Source organism: Camellia sinensis, chromosome 15 (assembly GCF_055761805.1).
Source record: "Camellia sinensis isolate YWXY chromosome 15, ASM5576180v1, whole genome shotgun sequence".
NCBI classification, from domain to species: Eukaryota; Viridiplantae; Streptophyta; class Magnoliopsida; order Ericales; family Theaceae; genus Camellia; species Camellia sinensis.
Window position 1 is genome coordinate 26,722,652 of NC_138975.1, and position 18,603 is coordinate 26,741,254.

Sequence of the window (18,603 nt, forward strand, 5' to 3'; positions counted from 1 at the left end):
ACCCGATATTTCAAGCCTAATTTTTCGTAATTGATATTACAGTCCCTCCAGCGTAGAGGACACATATTTAAGAGTTGTTTGGGATGATTTAAATAAATATATTTTTTTATTTTTTATAAAATATGAGTTAAATTTGAAGTGATATAATAAAGAGGTGTTATGATTTAAATATGATAATGCCTTTTTAATTTTTTTTAGAAAATGTCAAACCTAGCCTTGGGAGTGATTTGAAAATTTATTTAAAAATTAATTTTTTAATTTTTTTATATCTTTTATGTATAAAAATCTTTTATGTATAAAATTAATTTTTTTATATCTTTTATGTATAAAAATCTTTTATGTATAAAAAAATATAAGAAATGGTGTGATAAAAAATTGATTAAAAAATTAAAAACTAGTTTTTTACTTAATTTTTTTTATTTTTATGTATAAAAAAATATAAGAAATAATGTGATAAAAAATTGATTAAAAAGTTAAAAACTATTTTTTACTAGGAAAATGTCTCGTAGCTCAAATTTTGTGGCTCAAAAGTGGCTCAAATGGCCAAAACGACGTCGTTTTGGCCATTTTTATGTTGTTCTGTACTCAAAACGACGTCGTTTTGGCCATTTGAGCCACTTTTGAGCTACTACGTAGCATTGTCGTTTTTACTAATCCCAAATTGCCCCTTAAGGCGGTGGCTCTTCGCAGAGAGAGAGAATATCTTGACGAAGAAGACAGTGACATATATACTATAGAGAGAGAAGATCTGATTACTAGTTTTTGAGGTCTCTTCTGGAACTAATGGCTACAGCGGCGATAGAGACAAGGATTCCGGAGGCCGTGGCGGCGGCAGAGGCCGCCGGCAAGAACCAGATGAAGCAACATCAGGGCGGCGGCGAAGGGCTGAAGCAGTACTACCTGCAGCACATCCATGATCTCCAGCTCCAAGTCCGTCAGAAAACTCACAATCTCCAACGCCTCGAAGCCCAGCGCAACGATCTCAATTCCCGAGGTCCGTGTACTGATTTTTACAATCTCTGAATCTGAAACCCTAACACACACAAGCACAAACACAAACACATTCGTATTCATGTGCACTCTGTATATGTCTACTTGATTTTGATATTTAGGGGTTTGAAATCTTTGTTGTTGAAGTGGTGATAGTTATGATTGAGAACTATATGAGTGGATTTTGTTCATACTTCGTTGTTACTTTGCTAATTACATCTTTGGCTGGGGAGACAAAAAAATGTTGAATGATTTGATAAGAAATGATGAGAATAGAACTCTTTCTCATGTTTGGTTTACAAATTTTGTAAGAAATGGTGAGAAATTGTGAGAAAGAGAGATATTTTACTATGCCACTTCAGTTTCTCAAAAAAAAAAAAAAAAAAAAAAATGGTGAGAAACCAAACCCATATCCTATGAAGCACCGGATACCGTGGTGATACATCAAAATCTAAAAAAGTAGGATGCGGTAGGGATAGGTTCGTAAGAAAAAAATAATTTTTATAATTTTAATAATATAATATGCATGAAAATAAAATTTGAAGCAAATTAATAAATAAAGAGAGAGATTCCTATTAAATAAAGAAATATTAACATCAAAGTTCCTAAAATTAAAAATTTGGTGAATAAATACTTACATTAAAACATTGTAGGGGGAAAAAAAAAAGTGATTTTTTTTTTAATAAATAAAGTTGCCTAATAGACAAGGGAAAAAGAAAAAAAAAAAAAGAAAAAAAAAAGAGAGTAGAGAGTATTGATCATTGGAAAAATATAAATATAAAATAAGAAAAAATATATATACTTATTTGGTGTATTAAAATATAAAAATTAAAAAGTTAGAAAAAAAATTGGATACTTATTTGGCGTATACCTCGCGTGTCATCTCGTATCCTGTTGTACCCCTCAAGTATCCTTTGTGTATCCCTCCCGTATCTGAAATTAAAAAAAAATCAAAAAAAAAAAAAATCAAATACTTATATGCTGTATCTGATACGTATTCTGTTATATCGGATGTGTATCTGGATCCGATACTCGGACTACACATTTTTTGGAATATCCATGCTTCATAGCCCATATCCCTAATTCACATGTTTTTGTCTTCTTGCTCATCTAAATATGGTAGTGAGAAAATAAAATCATTTATTCCAAACCGTGTGTTCTAGTATGAAAAACGGAAACTCATCTCAATGGTTCAACTGAACTACTCACATAAGTTGTTTTTGGGTTCAATTACTTTGTCTTAGTAAGTATTACCAAAAAACGTTAATAACCTATTAAATTACCTTTTGAAATGCATGATTTGAAACATGGTATACTTTCATTCTAAAATGGTAAATTTAGCAATCCCAAAAATTTATTCCAATATATTTTCTCAGGTCGTGTTTGGTTCATGGATTGGAAAGTGATTTGGAAATGGAAAGGGAAAGGGAAAGGGAAAGGAAAAGGAAAAAGGTATGTGAATTGTAATTATATTTTACACATATTTCACTTACCTTTTTCCTTTCCCATTCCCAATTCTTTCTCAAAATCATGAACCAAACACAACGTTAAAGTTTTCTTAGGAATAAAAAAATCAAATATAATGAACTAATATATAAGGTGAGTGGAATTTTAAAATGGCAAAAAATAAAATTGAGTCATAATGTTCATACAAATAAGTTGCCATATAGTTAATTTGGAAAAAGAAACCGTACATTTTATTGGATGCTTAATTGTTAAAAAAATTTATCTAGACTAAAGGTAATTTAAATTCTTATAGTGTAAACTATACAAGTCTATCTCTTATCGTACCGCAATTTAGAGCATATACCACGTTTCCGTTCCATGTAGCATAACGATCCACGTTCCATGTAACATATTTGTCTGAGTTTTTTCGTCAAATCTCTTGTACTGATTGGTAGTTGAGCTCCTAGTCGTTTGGTTAAACTTCTCTATTTGGGGCTTTGGTTGTTGCCTAGGTCACTGTTTTATGTATACAATTTAAATTCACTTTAGTATTTTGTTCATGCTTTGATTGGATATTGGGGGAATTTTAACCTTGTGCTTTAATTCTTAATTTAGCTTTTGATTAGTTGGCTACGTGTTGACATTTTGTGATTCTTATTATTGAACAGTCAGGATGCTTAAAGAAGAGTTGCAGCTTCTTCAAGAGCCTGGCTCATATGTTGGTGAAGTGGTCAAAGTTATGGGGAAATCAAAGGTCTTAGTTAAGGTTAGTGGATTTCTTACCGTTGGATGACATACTTATTAATTTCTGTAATTCAAACCCATATATTTCCCCATCTCCTGCGAATGCATATTTTATACTACATATATGTAGTATATTTGGTTGGCTTCTCTCCTTTTGGATTCCACCTTTATTCTCTCTCTATGTTGCTAGCTCAAGCTCTTTCTCTACTTCTTCTTTACCTTGACTAGTACATTAAATGGTGTTCTTATTCAACCATTAAAAATGGAACCCAAAAACCTAAAAAGAAGTTCTCAACCAGCTGTTTAAAGAGAATGTCGTGATGGTGTCAAAAGGGAGAAAATTGAGAAATCAAGAAAGAGAAGCTTCCTCACCTATCATCTCATCAAGAGAGGGGGAATCTAGAAATTTGTATATATGTATAGAGAGAGAGGATTGAGAATGCTGTTGCTATTAAAAGAAACAAATAACCAAAGATTATGGAGAGGAATAGACTATCTATGTGTTGTCTAAAGAAGGGTCAAGGTTTTGTTTTCTTTGTTGAGTTTTTGAAGTTATCACTATGTTTGGTTTCCTCTTTGGACTTCATTTATTTTTTATTTAAAAAAAGTGAAAGGCTAGTTTGGTGAGATAAATGAAAAGATAAAAACAATCATCAATTTAGTTTCATTTTTGGAATTTATTTTCTGATTTTTTTTCTTCTTAAATAAAAGCTACAAACTGCTAGCTTGCTGAAATAAATGAAAAGACAAAAAAACGCCCATCATTTTCATAGAGTTTTTTTCCTTTTTGGTATATTTTCGCCTCAAAAAAGAGAAAAACCATTCGGAGAAAAAAAATCAAATCAAAAGAAATCTGGAAAACTAATTCTAAAAATAAAACCAAACAGAGCGTTGTTTTTACTCATTTTGTGGAAACTTGACAGGTAACCCCTCCTAAATTGATTAGAAATTGTTTCATTTGAACATAATACAATATGCAACAAATATGAGTTAACCACAATTGGCCAGTCCTTTGGCCTCCTAGGGTTTGGTGAGATAGTTGTTATGGGTGGCTGCATGAGCCACAACCAATCAATTGACCACACTGATGTGCTTTTTTGGTTATCAAGTATACTCTTCTACAATTACTCTGATGATAGAACTTTAGTGGCTCGAAAATCTATTATATTTGGTTATGAGTTTTAATATATTTCACGCACAATTTATTTTTATATGTGACCCTTTTTATAATGCTATGTATGCTATTTATATCAATGTTTCAACACTACTTTTACATTAATCTACTACCTTTTGCGTAAAACCACAAAGATGTGGAATAAAACTTCATCAAAACTTCTATTAAAATTTTAGATTATTCAATGATAATTTATCGTTAGTAACACTGACCATGACAAATTAAATAAAAATATATGAATTATAGAATGACTAACTTTGATATTTATTTAGTTCGATGGGCAATTGTGTGAGTGATAGGTTTAGGTCATCACCTGGGCATTTTGACATCAATAGTTGGTGAGTTTGGGTCAAACCTGCTACCCTTGAACTTATGGAAACCATTTTTTTTAAAAGAATATGAATGCTAATACCCATGGTTCTAAATCGTGGTATTGAGATACATAATGGTGTTGTTCGTGGAGTATTAGTATCAGGAGTATCAACAAGTACGTATTAGGAATTGGTTGTCACGGTCATGAAATTTTAAAAATCATTAGTAGGATGTAGCGTTTCATTGTAACAGTTACGTTCTGATACGTAACAGGAACCGGCCGGTACGGCTGCGAAATCTGGCCTTGCTGCAAAAATCGGGCTGTATCCAACTCTGAGGCATCAAAAGCCTTACAAACCAGCCTGTACGGTACATAATGACTGGTTTTTAAATCCATGCTTATGCCTGACTTATGTTTGTGCAATAATTACTTCCTATTTCCATGAACATTTTGTTCTATTGAATGTTTTCTTTAGCTAATATGACATTTGAAATTTGCTGTTAGTTTCTTAGTTTTGGGGAACCTGATTGAAAGTTGTTATTGCTGATTCTTGTTTGAAATGTAAAATTCTTGTTGGTGATGTTTCTTAATCCTTCTTCTGTTTAGGTCCACCCTGAAGGGAAGTACGTTGTAGATATTGATAAAAGTATTGATATCACGAAGATTACACCATCAGCCAGAGTCGCTTTACGTAATGATAGTTATGTGCTTCACTTGGTCTTGCCCAGTAAAGTTGATCCCCTCGTGAATCTTATGAAAGTTGAAAAAGTTCCTGACTCTACATATGACATGATTGGTGGCCTTGACCAGCAGATCAAAGAGATAAAGGAGGTGCTTCACTTGATAGTATTATTAGTTGTGTGTATTTATCAATATATATATATATATATATATATGTATTAGTATTTATACTCTCACTTACAATTTTTGCAAGTCTATAAGGATTCTATTTTTCAATATCCTATGACACAACCGTCATATATGCTATATTTTCAACCCAATGTCAATGATATATATATATATATATATATTGGGTATGTATCATTTGTGTGTATTTTTGTAGGTCATCGAGCTTCCAATTAAACATCCAGAATTGTTTGAAAGTCTTGGAATAGCTCAACCGAAGGTACCTTTCTTCTTCTTCTTCTTCTTCTTTTTTTGTTTTTTTCCTGTAAGAATTTTCAGGCATTATCTTCCAGAAGCCTTGCTGATCTCTTCATATCTGTGTTGTAAAGGGAGTCTTGCTCTACGGGCCACCTGGTACCGGAAAGACGCTGCTTGCGAGGGCTGTGGCTCATCACACTGATTGCACCTTCATCAGAGTTTCTGGTTCTGAATTAGTTCAGAAGTACATTGGTGAAGGTTCTAGGATGGTTAGAGAACTTTTTGTGATGGCCAGGTTTGATACAAGTGTCTTTGAACTCCATTTGTTGTTGGTTTTTGAATTTTGAAGTTGGTTCTTAATTCTATGCATGCTTCCATTACTAAAATGCTCTGACTGATTTTCAACTTCTAGATAGAAGTATTTTCTATTCTTATGTGAGATGATTTTTTTTCCATTTCACAGGGAACATGCTCCATCAATTATCTTCATGGACGAAATTGATAGTATTGGATCAACTCGCATGGAATCTGGAACTGGAAATGGTGACAGTGAAGTACAGCGCACAATGTTGGAGCTTCTTAATCAACTGGATGGATTTGAAGCATCCAACAAGATAAAAGTATGTCTGCCTGTATATCACGATGACAATTATATATATGTATTTTTTTTAATGTTAATTTTTATTTTGTTAATAATTTTGTTCTCTTTGTGTATTTATTTCTGAAATTATTTAAGAGAAAGGAATTTATCTACATTAAACTGATTTATACAGGTTTTGATGGCAACAAATCGAATTGACATTCTGGACCACGCACTTCTTAGGCCTGGAAGGATCGATAGGAAAATTGAATTTCCAAATCCCAATGAAGAAGTATGTTGCATCCAGCCTGAACTCCTCTATAAACCTTGCATAAAAAAATTTGTTCATTGTTTCCCCTTTAATTTGTTAATTTTTTCCTACCGCCTATTTTTTCTACAATTTATCCAAGTAATGGTAACAAGAAACTTGCAATGTAATTAAATGACATACCAAATCACTATCAAACATTTATGAGTGTTTAAAGCAACTTGTGATCTGGTCGGATCTTCTGGTGGTCTGGTTCTTTTTGTCCATATTAATGATTTGTATGTTAAATCTCTTAGTCTCGGCTGGATATCTTGAAAATACACTCAAGGAGAATGAATTTGATGCGTGGAATTGATCTGAAGAAAATTGCAGAGAAGATGAATGGTGCATCTGGTGCAGAGCTCAAGGTGCGTCCCTCATAATATTTATTTCTCAGCAGAGAATAGCAAATTTTCTGCAAGTTATGGATTTAGCCTATGAAGCATGGATACTCCAAAAAGGTCATGTATGCGTATCGGATACTTTTAGGATACGGATATGCACCCGATATGGCCAGATACATATCGGATATGGCTGAAGAGTATCCAAAAATTATTTTTATTTTTTCAATTTCGGATACATGTCAGATACGGGATGAATACGTTTGGGATACGGCAGGGGCCAAAACATAATTTTCTTATAGATTTTAATAGGGGTCAAATTGTAAAATTATAAAGTTCAATGCAAGTAAAAAATTTTAAACATATGCCAGTACTTAAGCACTTATGGAATGATTAAACGAAGAAAAAATGAAGGAACCTTAGCCTCTATAGCAAAAAATAAATAACTAAAATGAAATAGCATCATTGATCTCCAAAGGTCGATCCTATCGCTTTCTTCTTCTTCTTCTTCTTCTTTTCCACAAAAATGCCTCCATGCCACTCTCTCATGAAGAGGAACAAGCAAAAATTGACATTGATAATCCGAATTAATATAATTTTTTTTATTAGCTTGCTTGAGGATTTGTTATGTTTTGAATCAATGTTTGATATTAACTAAATGAATGAACTCAAGTTTTTCATTTTATTTTATGCATATTATATTATTAAAAATTACAAAAATATATTTTTTACAAACGTATCTCCGTCGTATCCGTATCCTATGTTTTTAGATTTTGTCATATCGCCGTATCCGTATCGTATTGTATTTGTATCTCGTATCCAGGCTTCCTAGGATTTAGCTATTTTACTTTATTTAATTTTTTTTCTATTTGATTAACACTTATGTGATTTTAATTTAATATGTTCATTGATTCTCTCTGTTGGATTCTTCTGAAATTCTGTAATCTTCTCGGATTGGTATTCAAACCTTAAACCCTAGGATCTTTGACAACTAGTCCTCTTCCTTGTTGCTATGCACTCTGCTGTTGAAGCAGCATATTCTCACTACAGGCAATAGCTTTGTTGGAAAGAGACTATTTCAAAATTTGTATATGCCCTTTTATTTGCATTTGTTTGTTCGGAAGGAAGAAGTTTCTTTGGTTTGGATAATCTTTAAGGCTGTGTTTGGATCATCGATTTGATTAGGGATTTTGAAAGGGAAAAGGAAAAGGTGGGTGGAATATGAATAAAATATAACTACATTCCACACACTTTTTTCATTTTTCTTTTCAAATTCTTACCCAAATCCATGATCCAAACACAAGAAGTCTTCCACTTATCTGCGTTCCGTCATCTCTCCTCTGTTTGCTTTGCATTTCTTTCTGCCAGTTTGTTTTTCCTGAGGTAAAAACAGGCTGGAATGTTATGGTCATTGTCAGAATACCCATTCTCATCATGTTTGGTTTGGTAAAAGGAAAATGAATTTACATTTGGAAATGGAATCACCATTTACAAAATTAGGAGAATGGACATTCCATTACGGCCTAAATCGAACCAAACACTACCTTAGTGTAACTTTGGCTTTTGAGTATACGCTTTGATGTGAAGTCGTGTCCTTTGTGTAGGCTGTATGCACGGAAGCAGGGATGTTTGCTTTGAGGGAGAGAAGGGTGCATGTGACACAGGAAGATTTTGAGATGGCAGTTGCTAAAGTCATGAAGAAGGATACAGAGAAAAACATGTCTTTGAGGAAGCTCTGGAAGTAGATACCTACCTTGTACCAACTACAAATTTTGTTTTTATAGTGAAATATGGGACAAATGTGAATCAATTACCTAGTCTATGGTTATTTCTTGGAAGTTTTAAACAATGTACTTATTATTATCACCTTTCCACTGTATTCTCTTCTGCTTAAGATTGGTGGTTACTGAAATAGTTGTTATCCCCTTTCCTTTCTTTCAGTTATGTCTTTGTTCAGAGTTCTGTGATGCTGCTATTCATAGTATTATACTCTCACAGGGATTACATGTTAGTTAAATTAAACAAATTTGTTATTATATTTTATTACCGTATCTCATATTCTCTGTCGACTTATCTGCAATTAGCATTACTCTTATTCTGACCATGTAAGAGGTCACACAGTAATATTGTGAAATCATTTCCTATTCCATCAAGCTTTATTAAAATATAAACAGGAGAGAATTTTTTTTGTATATACATGTCCATGTTGGGTTCTACCCCATCACGGTGGTTGTCACCGGCAGTAGTGAAGCCACCATTGACGTGAGCCTCTGTTTCTTTAACGTTGTGTTTGGTTGGGGAATTTGAGAAGTGATTTGAAAAAGAAAAAAGAAGAGATAGGTGAAATACAAATAAAATATATTTATATTTCTTTTAATTTTATGTTCTTTTTTCTTTTCTCTTTTCAAATTTCTTCTTAAATTTCCGTCCAAACATAAAGTCACAGTCTTAACATACACACTGTTTGTTCAATTAATTTATTATCAAATCTATTTGTGTTCCCATTTCTGTCTTAGTATTCAATTAATTTATTATCAAATCTATTTGGGTTCAATTTCTGTCTTACTATTCAATCCTTGTAGAATCTACAATCATCATATATTTTCAGACCCTATCTCTGTTCTTTTGATAATAGATTGTATAAACATGATACCGGCCACGGAAGAAACAGAACATGAAGAGAAGAGGACATTTTTTTACATGAGTAAAGTTAGAAATCTTTAAAATTTATCAAAATTTTTATCAAATATTTACATGGATGTGGGATTCACAAATCATATAAAACATTTGATTAAAATTTTAATAAAATCATTTCATCAACATCATCCCCAAAGATTCCTACCCAACACCTTGATGATGACTATTCAGACACATGTCAAGGTGTAGATCTCAATAATTTATGACAAAGCAATCCTTCAAGGACAATAATAAAGGCTAAAGCATTCTCTATTGACAAAGTAATCCAATATCCAATAATGCTCAAAAGACAAAGCAACAGCAGATTCTGCCTGGACTCCTAGTCATTTCAAATCCGGACATCTACATCTATAAAAGCCAGTCATTTTTCAGATTTACTTGAACCTAATCAAAGTTTTTGTTTCCTCTCTTTTTACTGACATTCCATCAATACAGTAGTGTTGATCTCCGATTCTTCTCAAACCGGTCATAAGCAGGCCTAGTTCTCAAAAATAAAATCACACTCGAAGCGAGCCCAATAACAGAAATGCGTCCCCACCACACGAACGTTAAGAAATAGCATTTTCGCCCCATGCACACGACAGAGTCAGATACCATGCTCCCAACGCTTGGGCTCTCGTTGGAATCGTAAACAAGGGCTGCAAGTAGTCCATACACAAGCGATCCAATGGGTATGTTGGTTATGAGGATGTTGTGGTTGACGCCAACGTTGTCGGGACCAAACAACTCGGATGTTACTGAAACTGCTGCAGCGAATATGAAGCCCGAGCCAATTGGACTTAGCTCAGGCTTCATATTTTCTTTTTCCGTTCAAAAAAAGTATGAAGCCTGAGCTAAGACCAATTAGCGTGGTGCCTGTTTGTAGTGCTATGGTGTTGCCTGATGCCGTGAGCAAGAAGAAGGCGATTGGGATTGGGATTAGTCCGATGGCTAACCAACCGGTCCTTGCAAAATATACCTTCCTGTCACCCAAAAAAAAAATAGTGAGTTTTACTGCAAATTTTGCAGTATAGTTTTTCTTTTCATGTCATGAGTTTTGTTTCCCTCCACAAGCACAATGATCCTTGCATTTGTCTTTCTTATTGTTTCACCAACATTTTAGATTTCGGTAAATCCAGTTATGGTATTGAAAATATGTGTTATGTTTGTGTCACTTTGTTTCTACAAGCTTTAATTTTGTCGATTTTATTCCTAAATTTTTTGATTTGAGTTAAACTTGTCCAATTTTTAGATTGTCATCTAAATCATTAATAAAAAAATAATTTTAAAAACAAAATTATGATCTCTAAAGTACGCATTTCGTGTCACATTAGTTCCAAAATTTTAATTTAGTCAATTCCATGATTAAATGTTGTAATACTATACTTGGCCTTTTCATCAACGTTTAAGGACAATTGATTAAAAAAAAATGAAAATTTTGGATATATATCTTCATCCGATTTTAGAAACTATATAAAAAAAAGAGATTAAATTTCATTGACACTAATAAACTATAGATGTTAACTTATTGATGAGTTGAATAAATTTATAATTTTATTTTTAAAATTATGACATATGTCATTTATGTATGTATTTTTTATAAAAAATATTAACAATTGAAATAATTTGATTAAATGAAGATAATCATAAATTTATAATCAAATTAAACCAAGTGAAATTACATATATCACAACGAGATAAGAATTAATCATTTTTTTGTTTTCTTTTTGTGTGGTGATGGGGATTGAATGCTTTTACGAGTAGGATTTTTAGAAACTTTTTTGATAACAAAATTTTGGTTTAAAATGTAAACATAAATTTCAGAACAAATCAAGACAAAATGACATACCTGAATCCATTGATGAACGGTTAAACGGAAGCGTGATTATCAATGAACTCTTTGTTATTGATTATGTTATTGCCTTCTAATCCTTTCCCCTTTGGTGCCTTATGTTTTTCCTTGAGAGGATTTAGGAAAAAAATGGCAGTGTTCTTATTTCCACTTGGGAAGGAATAGGACAATAACCTTTTAAAGGTTGTAATTGGTTTTCAAAACTGAAAGGTTGTGGAAGTTCAAAAGGAATGAAAACCAACTTTAACCAATATGTTTTAATTTCTATTTCTGCCCCTCATAGAAATAGAAATTATACAACTAGGGACCATAACCTTTTAAAGGTTGTAATTGGTTTGCACATATTTTTTTTAATTTTTTTTTTTTAGTTTTCTTAATTTGAAAGTTGATGTTCTAAAGTTTTAAACATCAAAATAAATGTCAAATCGTCATGTTTCTTTATAAATGATCATAAATAATGAACAATCATTATTTGAAAAGTAATTCTGACTATTAGAAATTTGATGGCACTTGAAAGTCTAAAATATCTTAGTTAAAAACCTAATGAAATATAAATTCATAAATTAGAACTTGTGTATCAATGTCTCTTAAAAATTTAGGTTGCAAAGAGCACACATTATTGGCACCTCTTTTGTAACATTTATATTTATAATTTTTTATTTACTTTTACAAATTTTAAAAAAAAAAAAATTGTAAACAATATAAATACATGTTCAATTATTTTTTGTAACTGAGGGACTATACACTCATAATTTTACAAAAAAAATAGCAATTTTATGATTCAAATTTATTTCATACATAAACTGCATTTCACTAATTTAATATCCACCACAACCAAAATCAACATAAATATGGGTAAAAAAATTACATTTTTTTTTTGTAAAAGACACATGTTAAAACCAAATATATACTTATTTTGTTTATGTTTTTGCAAAAATAAATATAAACATGTTTAATATTTTTTTATAAATATATATATATATAAAATAATAAACTGTAAATGTTATCAAATTACACCTCAAAAATCATCAGAAAAAAGACGTCATATGTGACATTTGATTTTTTTGAATAATCAAGTATCCAGATACATCTCAACTAATCTTAAAACTCATGCAAAACATCTCTCTGCATGAAGATTGAACAAATTTCAAGTTATGCTATGAATATTGCCCCTAAAGAAATTAATCAGTCTGTTTGGTTTTAATTTTTTAAAAATTAAGTTTTTTTTTCGTGTTTTTTTTAGTGAATATTTTTAAAATTTTAAGTACTTTTTTTAAAATACATTTTTTAGATGTATCTCACTTAGATGTATCTAAAAATTAAAATATTTATAAAAAAATATTTTAAAAAATCAATAAATACACAAGATTACAAAAAATGTAATAAATTCTCATTTTTTAATTTATATTTTTGATATTTAGTGAGTTTTTTTTTAAAAAAAATCACAAATATTATATTTTTTAAATATATTTATGTTACATGTATTTAAAAATTAAAAAAATTACTTAGAATATTAAAAAAAATTAGTAAAAATAAAAAAAATTAATTTAAAAAAAAATAAGAAAAATGATTGGGAGCTCTAATAAAAGAGCTCTAAGGAGCTTTAATGGGAGTGGACCTCACTGTGATGGAATGTTTTGCCCTTAACTTTACTTTTTTTTATTCTTTACCACATCATTAGAGCTCAATTAGAATTTTAAGATTAGAGAGATATATCATTATTTAAAAAATAAATCCCCAAAATTCAAATTAAACAAATTGAATAGTACTTAGGGGGTGTTTGGAAAGGAAGTTTTTTGGTTTTTTTTTTCACTAAAAGACAAATTGGTTACAAAATCAAAAAAACAAAACCAAACAAAATATCACATCAAACCTTATAATTATTCACTTTTTCTCTCACAAACATCATATCCAACCACAAAAAAATCTAACTATCTTTTCAAACACAAAAATTTTTTCTCCAATAATATCTTATAACTAAAAAAACCTACCAAAAAAAAAACTTATTTTCCAAACACCCACTCTATAAAAGTCCAACCTTAGTTCTGATTGATTGACTGTGTATGTGATACATTTGTTCCTCAAAAGTTGCACAACTTTCAAAGTTGGATGTGTCAAGAGAGACTCCCCTTGTTGGTTCACATAATTTTCTCTAACCTTTCCTTCGGATGTTGGTTTATTTTTTAATTATTTTAATTTAAGATTAAAAAATTTTATTTATGATAATTTTTTAAATTATTTCAATTTTTATAATAAAAAAATAAAATAATTATAATTTAAATATGATATTTATTTTATCAATTTTTAATATATTTTATTTTTTTATAATTATTTTAGTCCAAATAACGTAAGCCAAATATCTCAGATTTTGTTCTTTCTTGTCAACCGCACAAACACACACCCACACACATAATTGACAACCCGTGTTGTTCAAAGGAAGACAAATCTAAGGACGCAACTTGCAAAAGTTCCGTATTGGACCAAACTTCCCAGTGGAGAGTAACAGTTTTTGAATAGGGATTGATTTTTTTAGTTTGTGATTAGTCTGAAAGATATTGTTGAATCCGTAAAGATTTATTACAGGTTCTTTTTTTGATAACGTGAATCATTTAATGTATAAAACTCGTTAAGTATTATATATTTGTAAAAAATTACGTAGATCGGATATCGATAGCTATTTCATCGAATCAGATTCCTGTCAACCGTTTATTTTTTCATCGTCCATTTTTTAATACAAAACTGATATGATAATGTAGCTATCGGTATCCGATCAACGAGATTTTTTACATATATATAGTACTTGACGAATTCTACACATTGACGGTTCAGATTATCAAAACGAGACTCGTGGTGAGTCCCTATAAACCTAACAACACCTTCCAATCTAATTACAGAGTGAAAGGAAGCCAAACCCTTTTTGAATATACAAATTTCATGCTCCCATTTGGTGGATGAATAATGTTTGCGGATTATGAATTTTAGTAAAAATTTAAAAAGAAAAAATAAGTAAATATGATGAATATATATATAAAAAAATTGAATAAATTATACTTTGTCCCTTTTATATTTGGCCTTTTTCATTTTGGCTATTAAAGTTTATTTATTTATTTTTTTAACTTTGATCTTTCATGTTTCAATTAACTCTTAAAACTAATATTAAAAATTAGATAGAGAATTATACACTGACAGTCACGTAATATAAAAATATTTATTATATATAATCCATACATCTGATACAAACTTAAACTTTCGTATAATAATATATTTTTATATTATGTGACAATCATTGCGATATTTTCTATTTAATTTTGAACATAAATTAGTTTTAGGAATAATCTGAGGAAAACTTAAAATATGAAGGGTTAAAGTGAAAAAAATAAAATAAAATTGAGAAATAAAATGAGAAAGTGGTCAAATATAAAAGAGGCAAAATGTAGATAGCGTTTGGTAGAGTTTTCTAAATATGATTTGATAATAAAGTTGTATTTTGAGTTTGTGAGTTTTGAAATAATTATTTGAGTATGAAAAATTTGTTTAGTTAAGAGTTTTGAAAAGAGTTTTGAATTGAATTTAAAATGAATGATATGACATATGATATTTAATTTAAAAACTTACAACTCATAACCAAACACAAAATCCAAAATCCAATTCAAAGTTCATAAAAAAAATTTAAAAATTCTGAAAATATTTTTTATTTAAAATATAAAAATAACAGGTGAAAAAAAAAAGAAAAAAGGGAACAATTCCCGATCAACCGGCCAGACTTCCGGAGACGTCTGAGAGGATGACCGGGATAGTCAAATTTTTTTGCCTGTAAAGGAGTTTTCATAATTAAGTGTGAAATTATAATTTAAAAACTCAAAATAAATACCACACTCGAATCAATAGATAAAAATGTGTTCGAAAAGTTTCTCCAAACACAGCCGTAATTTATCCAAAAAAATTTGGGTGGATTATGAATTTCTCTATTTTTTCTTTTCAGTTTTTTATTAAAATCTATGATCCACAAACAATGCAAAAGGAATGTAGTGTATGAATTACTTGCACAACACAAGAAGTGACGTGACCACAAGTGAACCTCATATGTACAATGAGGCCTGATTGATTCCAGGATATAAGTAATGAGATTGGATATTATAGGTTGGGGATTTACATATCTTATTTTTGTAATTTTTTTTTTGAAGAGGATAATATATTATGGAATTGTATATCTTCTAAAATTAGAATACATACAATACCACAATCCCATCATTATATCACTAGCGGTAACCCGTGCGATGCACTGAAAAATAAATTATATATATTTTGTGTGATATATAAATTATTCTAATCTTGAATTATATTTTAATAGCAGCAAGCCATGATGTTAGGCCATCTTGGTTGATGTTAACAATAATTAATCTACAAAATTTCACAATAAAAATTTGATATACATAAAAAATTGTTAATTATAAACATTGTTGGGATAATAGTATTACAATCACTTGCTAACCTAAATAATTTGTATCAGACTATAGTGTCATGCAAAAAAAAAAAAAAAAAAAAAAAAAAAAAAAAAAAAAAAAAAAAAACAAAACAAAAACAAAAACAAAAACAAAACAAAACAAAGAAATAAATTGTATAAGTTATCATAAATTTACTTATTTTAAATCAATGATTTATATTATTATTGTGGGACCAAATTATGAATAAATCTCAACTTTTAATTATAATTTGTAAGTAATCATTCTCCATAACTTGAATAATACTTGCATAGTTTCTACAATATTTAAAAAAAAAAAAATCAAGAGAAGAATTTCGTAGGATTATAAAAATTATTTAAAAAAATAGTTTAATCCATTTTATTTATAAATAAAAAATGATGACAAATTATTTGAATTGTATTTGAAGAAATATAACAAATGATAGCTTTAATCATTATATACCCAAAAAAAAAAAAAAAAATTATATAGGTTACTCAACAACAAAATGATCGAATATAACTAAAGTCATGGACATTGAATTAAATCATATGGGCTCTAAATTGATAATATAATCTAATAAATCAACTAATAATAAAAGAGAGATATCAACAAATATGTAGTATTTCTCTACCATCTTTGTATTATAGTCATTAATTTCATATATCATATGAAAGCTTTACTTGTCTCAATCTTTTAATAAAATAAGCACCAAGAAAACAAATTTGATAAGAAATTAGTTCTAAACTTTATTATTAAAAAAATAGAAATTTCAAAGAGAAAATTTAGAGATGGGATTGAAAAAATACTATAACAAATGACAATCTTATAAAAAAAATAAAAAGAAAGAAAAAGAAAAAACACATAGCAATGATCTAATGTAAACTATTTTTAAAAATTAAAAGAAAGAATATCAAATTATTACCTTGGATAAATATAGTGACGGAAAATAATTTTGTGAGATTTTTGTATTGCCTTCTCCCATACAGCTTTCATTATTTAATTATTAATACTCTTCTTATTCATAGCCAACCATTCTTTTTTTATATATATCTTTATCACTTGGTAGATAATAACAAATAATAAAAATTATGAGGATTAAGTTAAGAGGAGATAAGAAGTTATAGATAAGAGTATTTCACAAGATAAAAAATTCAAAATAAAAAAAGATAATATGTGATAAAAGGAGAAAAAAAATATAAGTAAACAAAAATAAAGATTTAGATAGATATGTTTTTGATAGATATGGATTAACAAATCATATATTTATCTAAATTTTATTATTTTAATTTTTTTTGTAAATCAATTAGTTAATCTTTATCTTTATCTGTAGATCACGGAATTAATTTTTATAAATTATTTATCAATTCTTATATGTTTATTTATCTATAAGTCATGAAATTATTATTTTTCAAATAATTTTTAAAATTTTTATCTTTATCTAAATGTCATGAAATAAATTTTCATAAATTATTTATGATTTTTTTATATGTTTATTTATAATGAAATTAATTAAAGTACAGAGTGAAGGGCAAAAAACATGAGTAATTTTTTTTTAAATCAATTTTTTAACCTTTATTTTTATCAGTAGGCCATGAAATTAATTTTTATAAATTATTTATCAATTTTTATATGCTTATCTATGGGAAGAAATTTTAAATTATCTATAAGTTATGAAATTAAGTATTTAATTTTTATCTTTATCTGTATACCATGAAATTAATTTTCATAAATTATTTATCAGTTTTATATGTTTATCTATATGGAGGAATTTTGAAATTCAAATCTTTATTCATAAGCCATGAAATTAATTTTCATTTTAATTAATCAAACAAATAGAAAATGGAGGAAAATAGAAAACACGAAAGACAATCAAAAAGGGTTGCCACGTAGGAAAGAGATAATTTTAAAATTATGAGAATTTAAGAATGAATATTTACAAATTTTTGACAAAACCACTACATTTGATTATATATATAGTATAGATATCTCCTAGGTTCGGATATTATTTAAAATGTCCAATTTACCCTCTAGTCTATCTAATATAATATAATATAATTTTTGAATTTAGTATAATATAATTATTGAATATAATATAATATAATATAATATAATATAATTTTTGAATTTAATACAATATAATATTATTGAATATAATTTAATATAATTTTTTGAATTTAATATAATATAATTTTTTTTATCATTATCAAGTTAACATTAGTATAATATAATTTCTTTTTTGTTTGGAAAAATTATTAAATTTAATATGAATCTTTAATTATAAAAAATAATATGAATTTTTAATTTATTTATTTGCATTAGTTTTGAATTTTGAATTTGTTTATTTGCATTAGTTTCAATATGGGTATTTAAAATATATTATGAGGGCAATCTTGAAAATTACTTGTTTATATCTCACAATATATTTTGTAAAACAAACATGGATAATATATATTCAGTCTTATATATCAAGTTAACAAACATGAATTGAGAGATATATTATTCAATACATATATCCTATTCATTATATATCATGACTAAGGCCAAGTTTGGCATACCGAAAATAATTCATCTTTTTATATTTTTTCCATCACATCACCTTTCTACTTTTCTGCA

The 18,603-nt window shown here is 28.7% G+C and overlaps 1 protein-coding gene and 1 pseudogene across 1 annotated transcript; one reads left to right on the plus strand and one right to left on the minus strand.

The window, feature by feature from the left end:
• The first annotated feature begins 644 nt into the window (after positions 1-644).
• LOC114291881 (26S proteasome regulatory subunit 8 homolog A) lies at positions 645-8,939 on the plus strand. The gene is made up of 9 exons (XM_028235760.2): positions 645-994; positions 3,105-3,202; positions 5,274-5,498; positions 5,731-5,793; positions 5,903-6,066; positions 6,235-6,391; positions 6,545-6,643; positions 6,916-7,026; positions 8,604-8,939. The coding sequence occupies exons 1-9, from the start codon at positions 784-786 to the stop codon at positions 8,742-8,744; spliced, it is 1,269 nt and encodes a 422-aa protein (XP_028091561.1). The 5' UTR covers positions 645-783; the 3' UTR covers positions 8,745-8,939.
• Positions 8,940-10,122: 1,183 nt separating this feature from the next.
• LOC145812874 (protein NUCLEAR FUSION DEFECTIVE 4 pseudogene) lies at positions 10,123-10,491 on the minus strand (annotated as a pseudogene).
• Between the last annotated feature and the right edge of the window lie 8,112 nt (positions 10,492-18,603).

Bases quoted from the DNA above. Each gene is read 5' to 3' on its own strand.
- LOC114291881 (XM_028235760.2), top strand. From the start codon at position 784: ATGGCTACAGCGGCGATAGAGACAAGGATTCCGGAGGCCGTGGCGGCG. The intron at 3,203-5,273 runs GTTAGTGGATTT...TCTTCTGTTTAG, and splicing joins AATCAAAGGTCTTAGTTAAG to GTCCACCCTGAAGGGAAGTA. The intron at 5,499-5,730 runs GTGCTTCACTTG...GTATTTTTGTAG, and splicing joins AGATCAAAGAGATAAAGGAG to GTCATCGAGCTTCCAATTAA.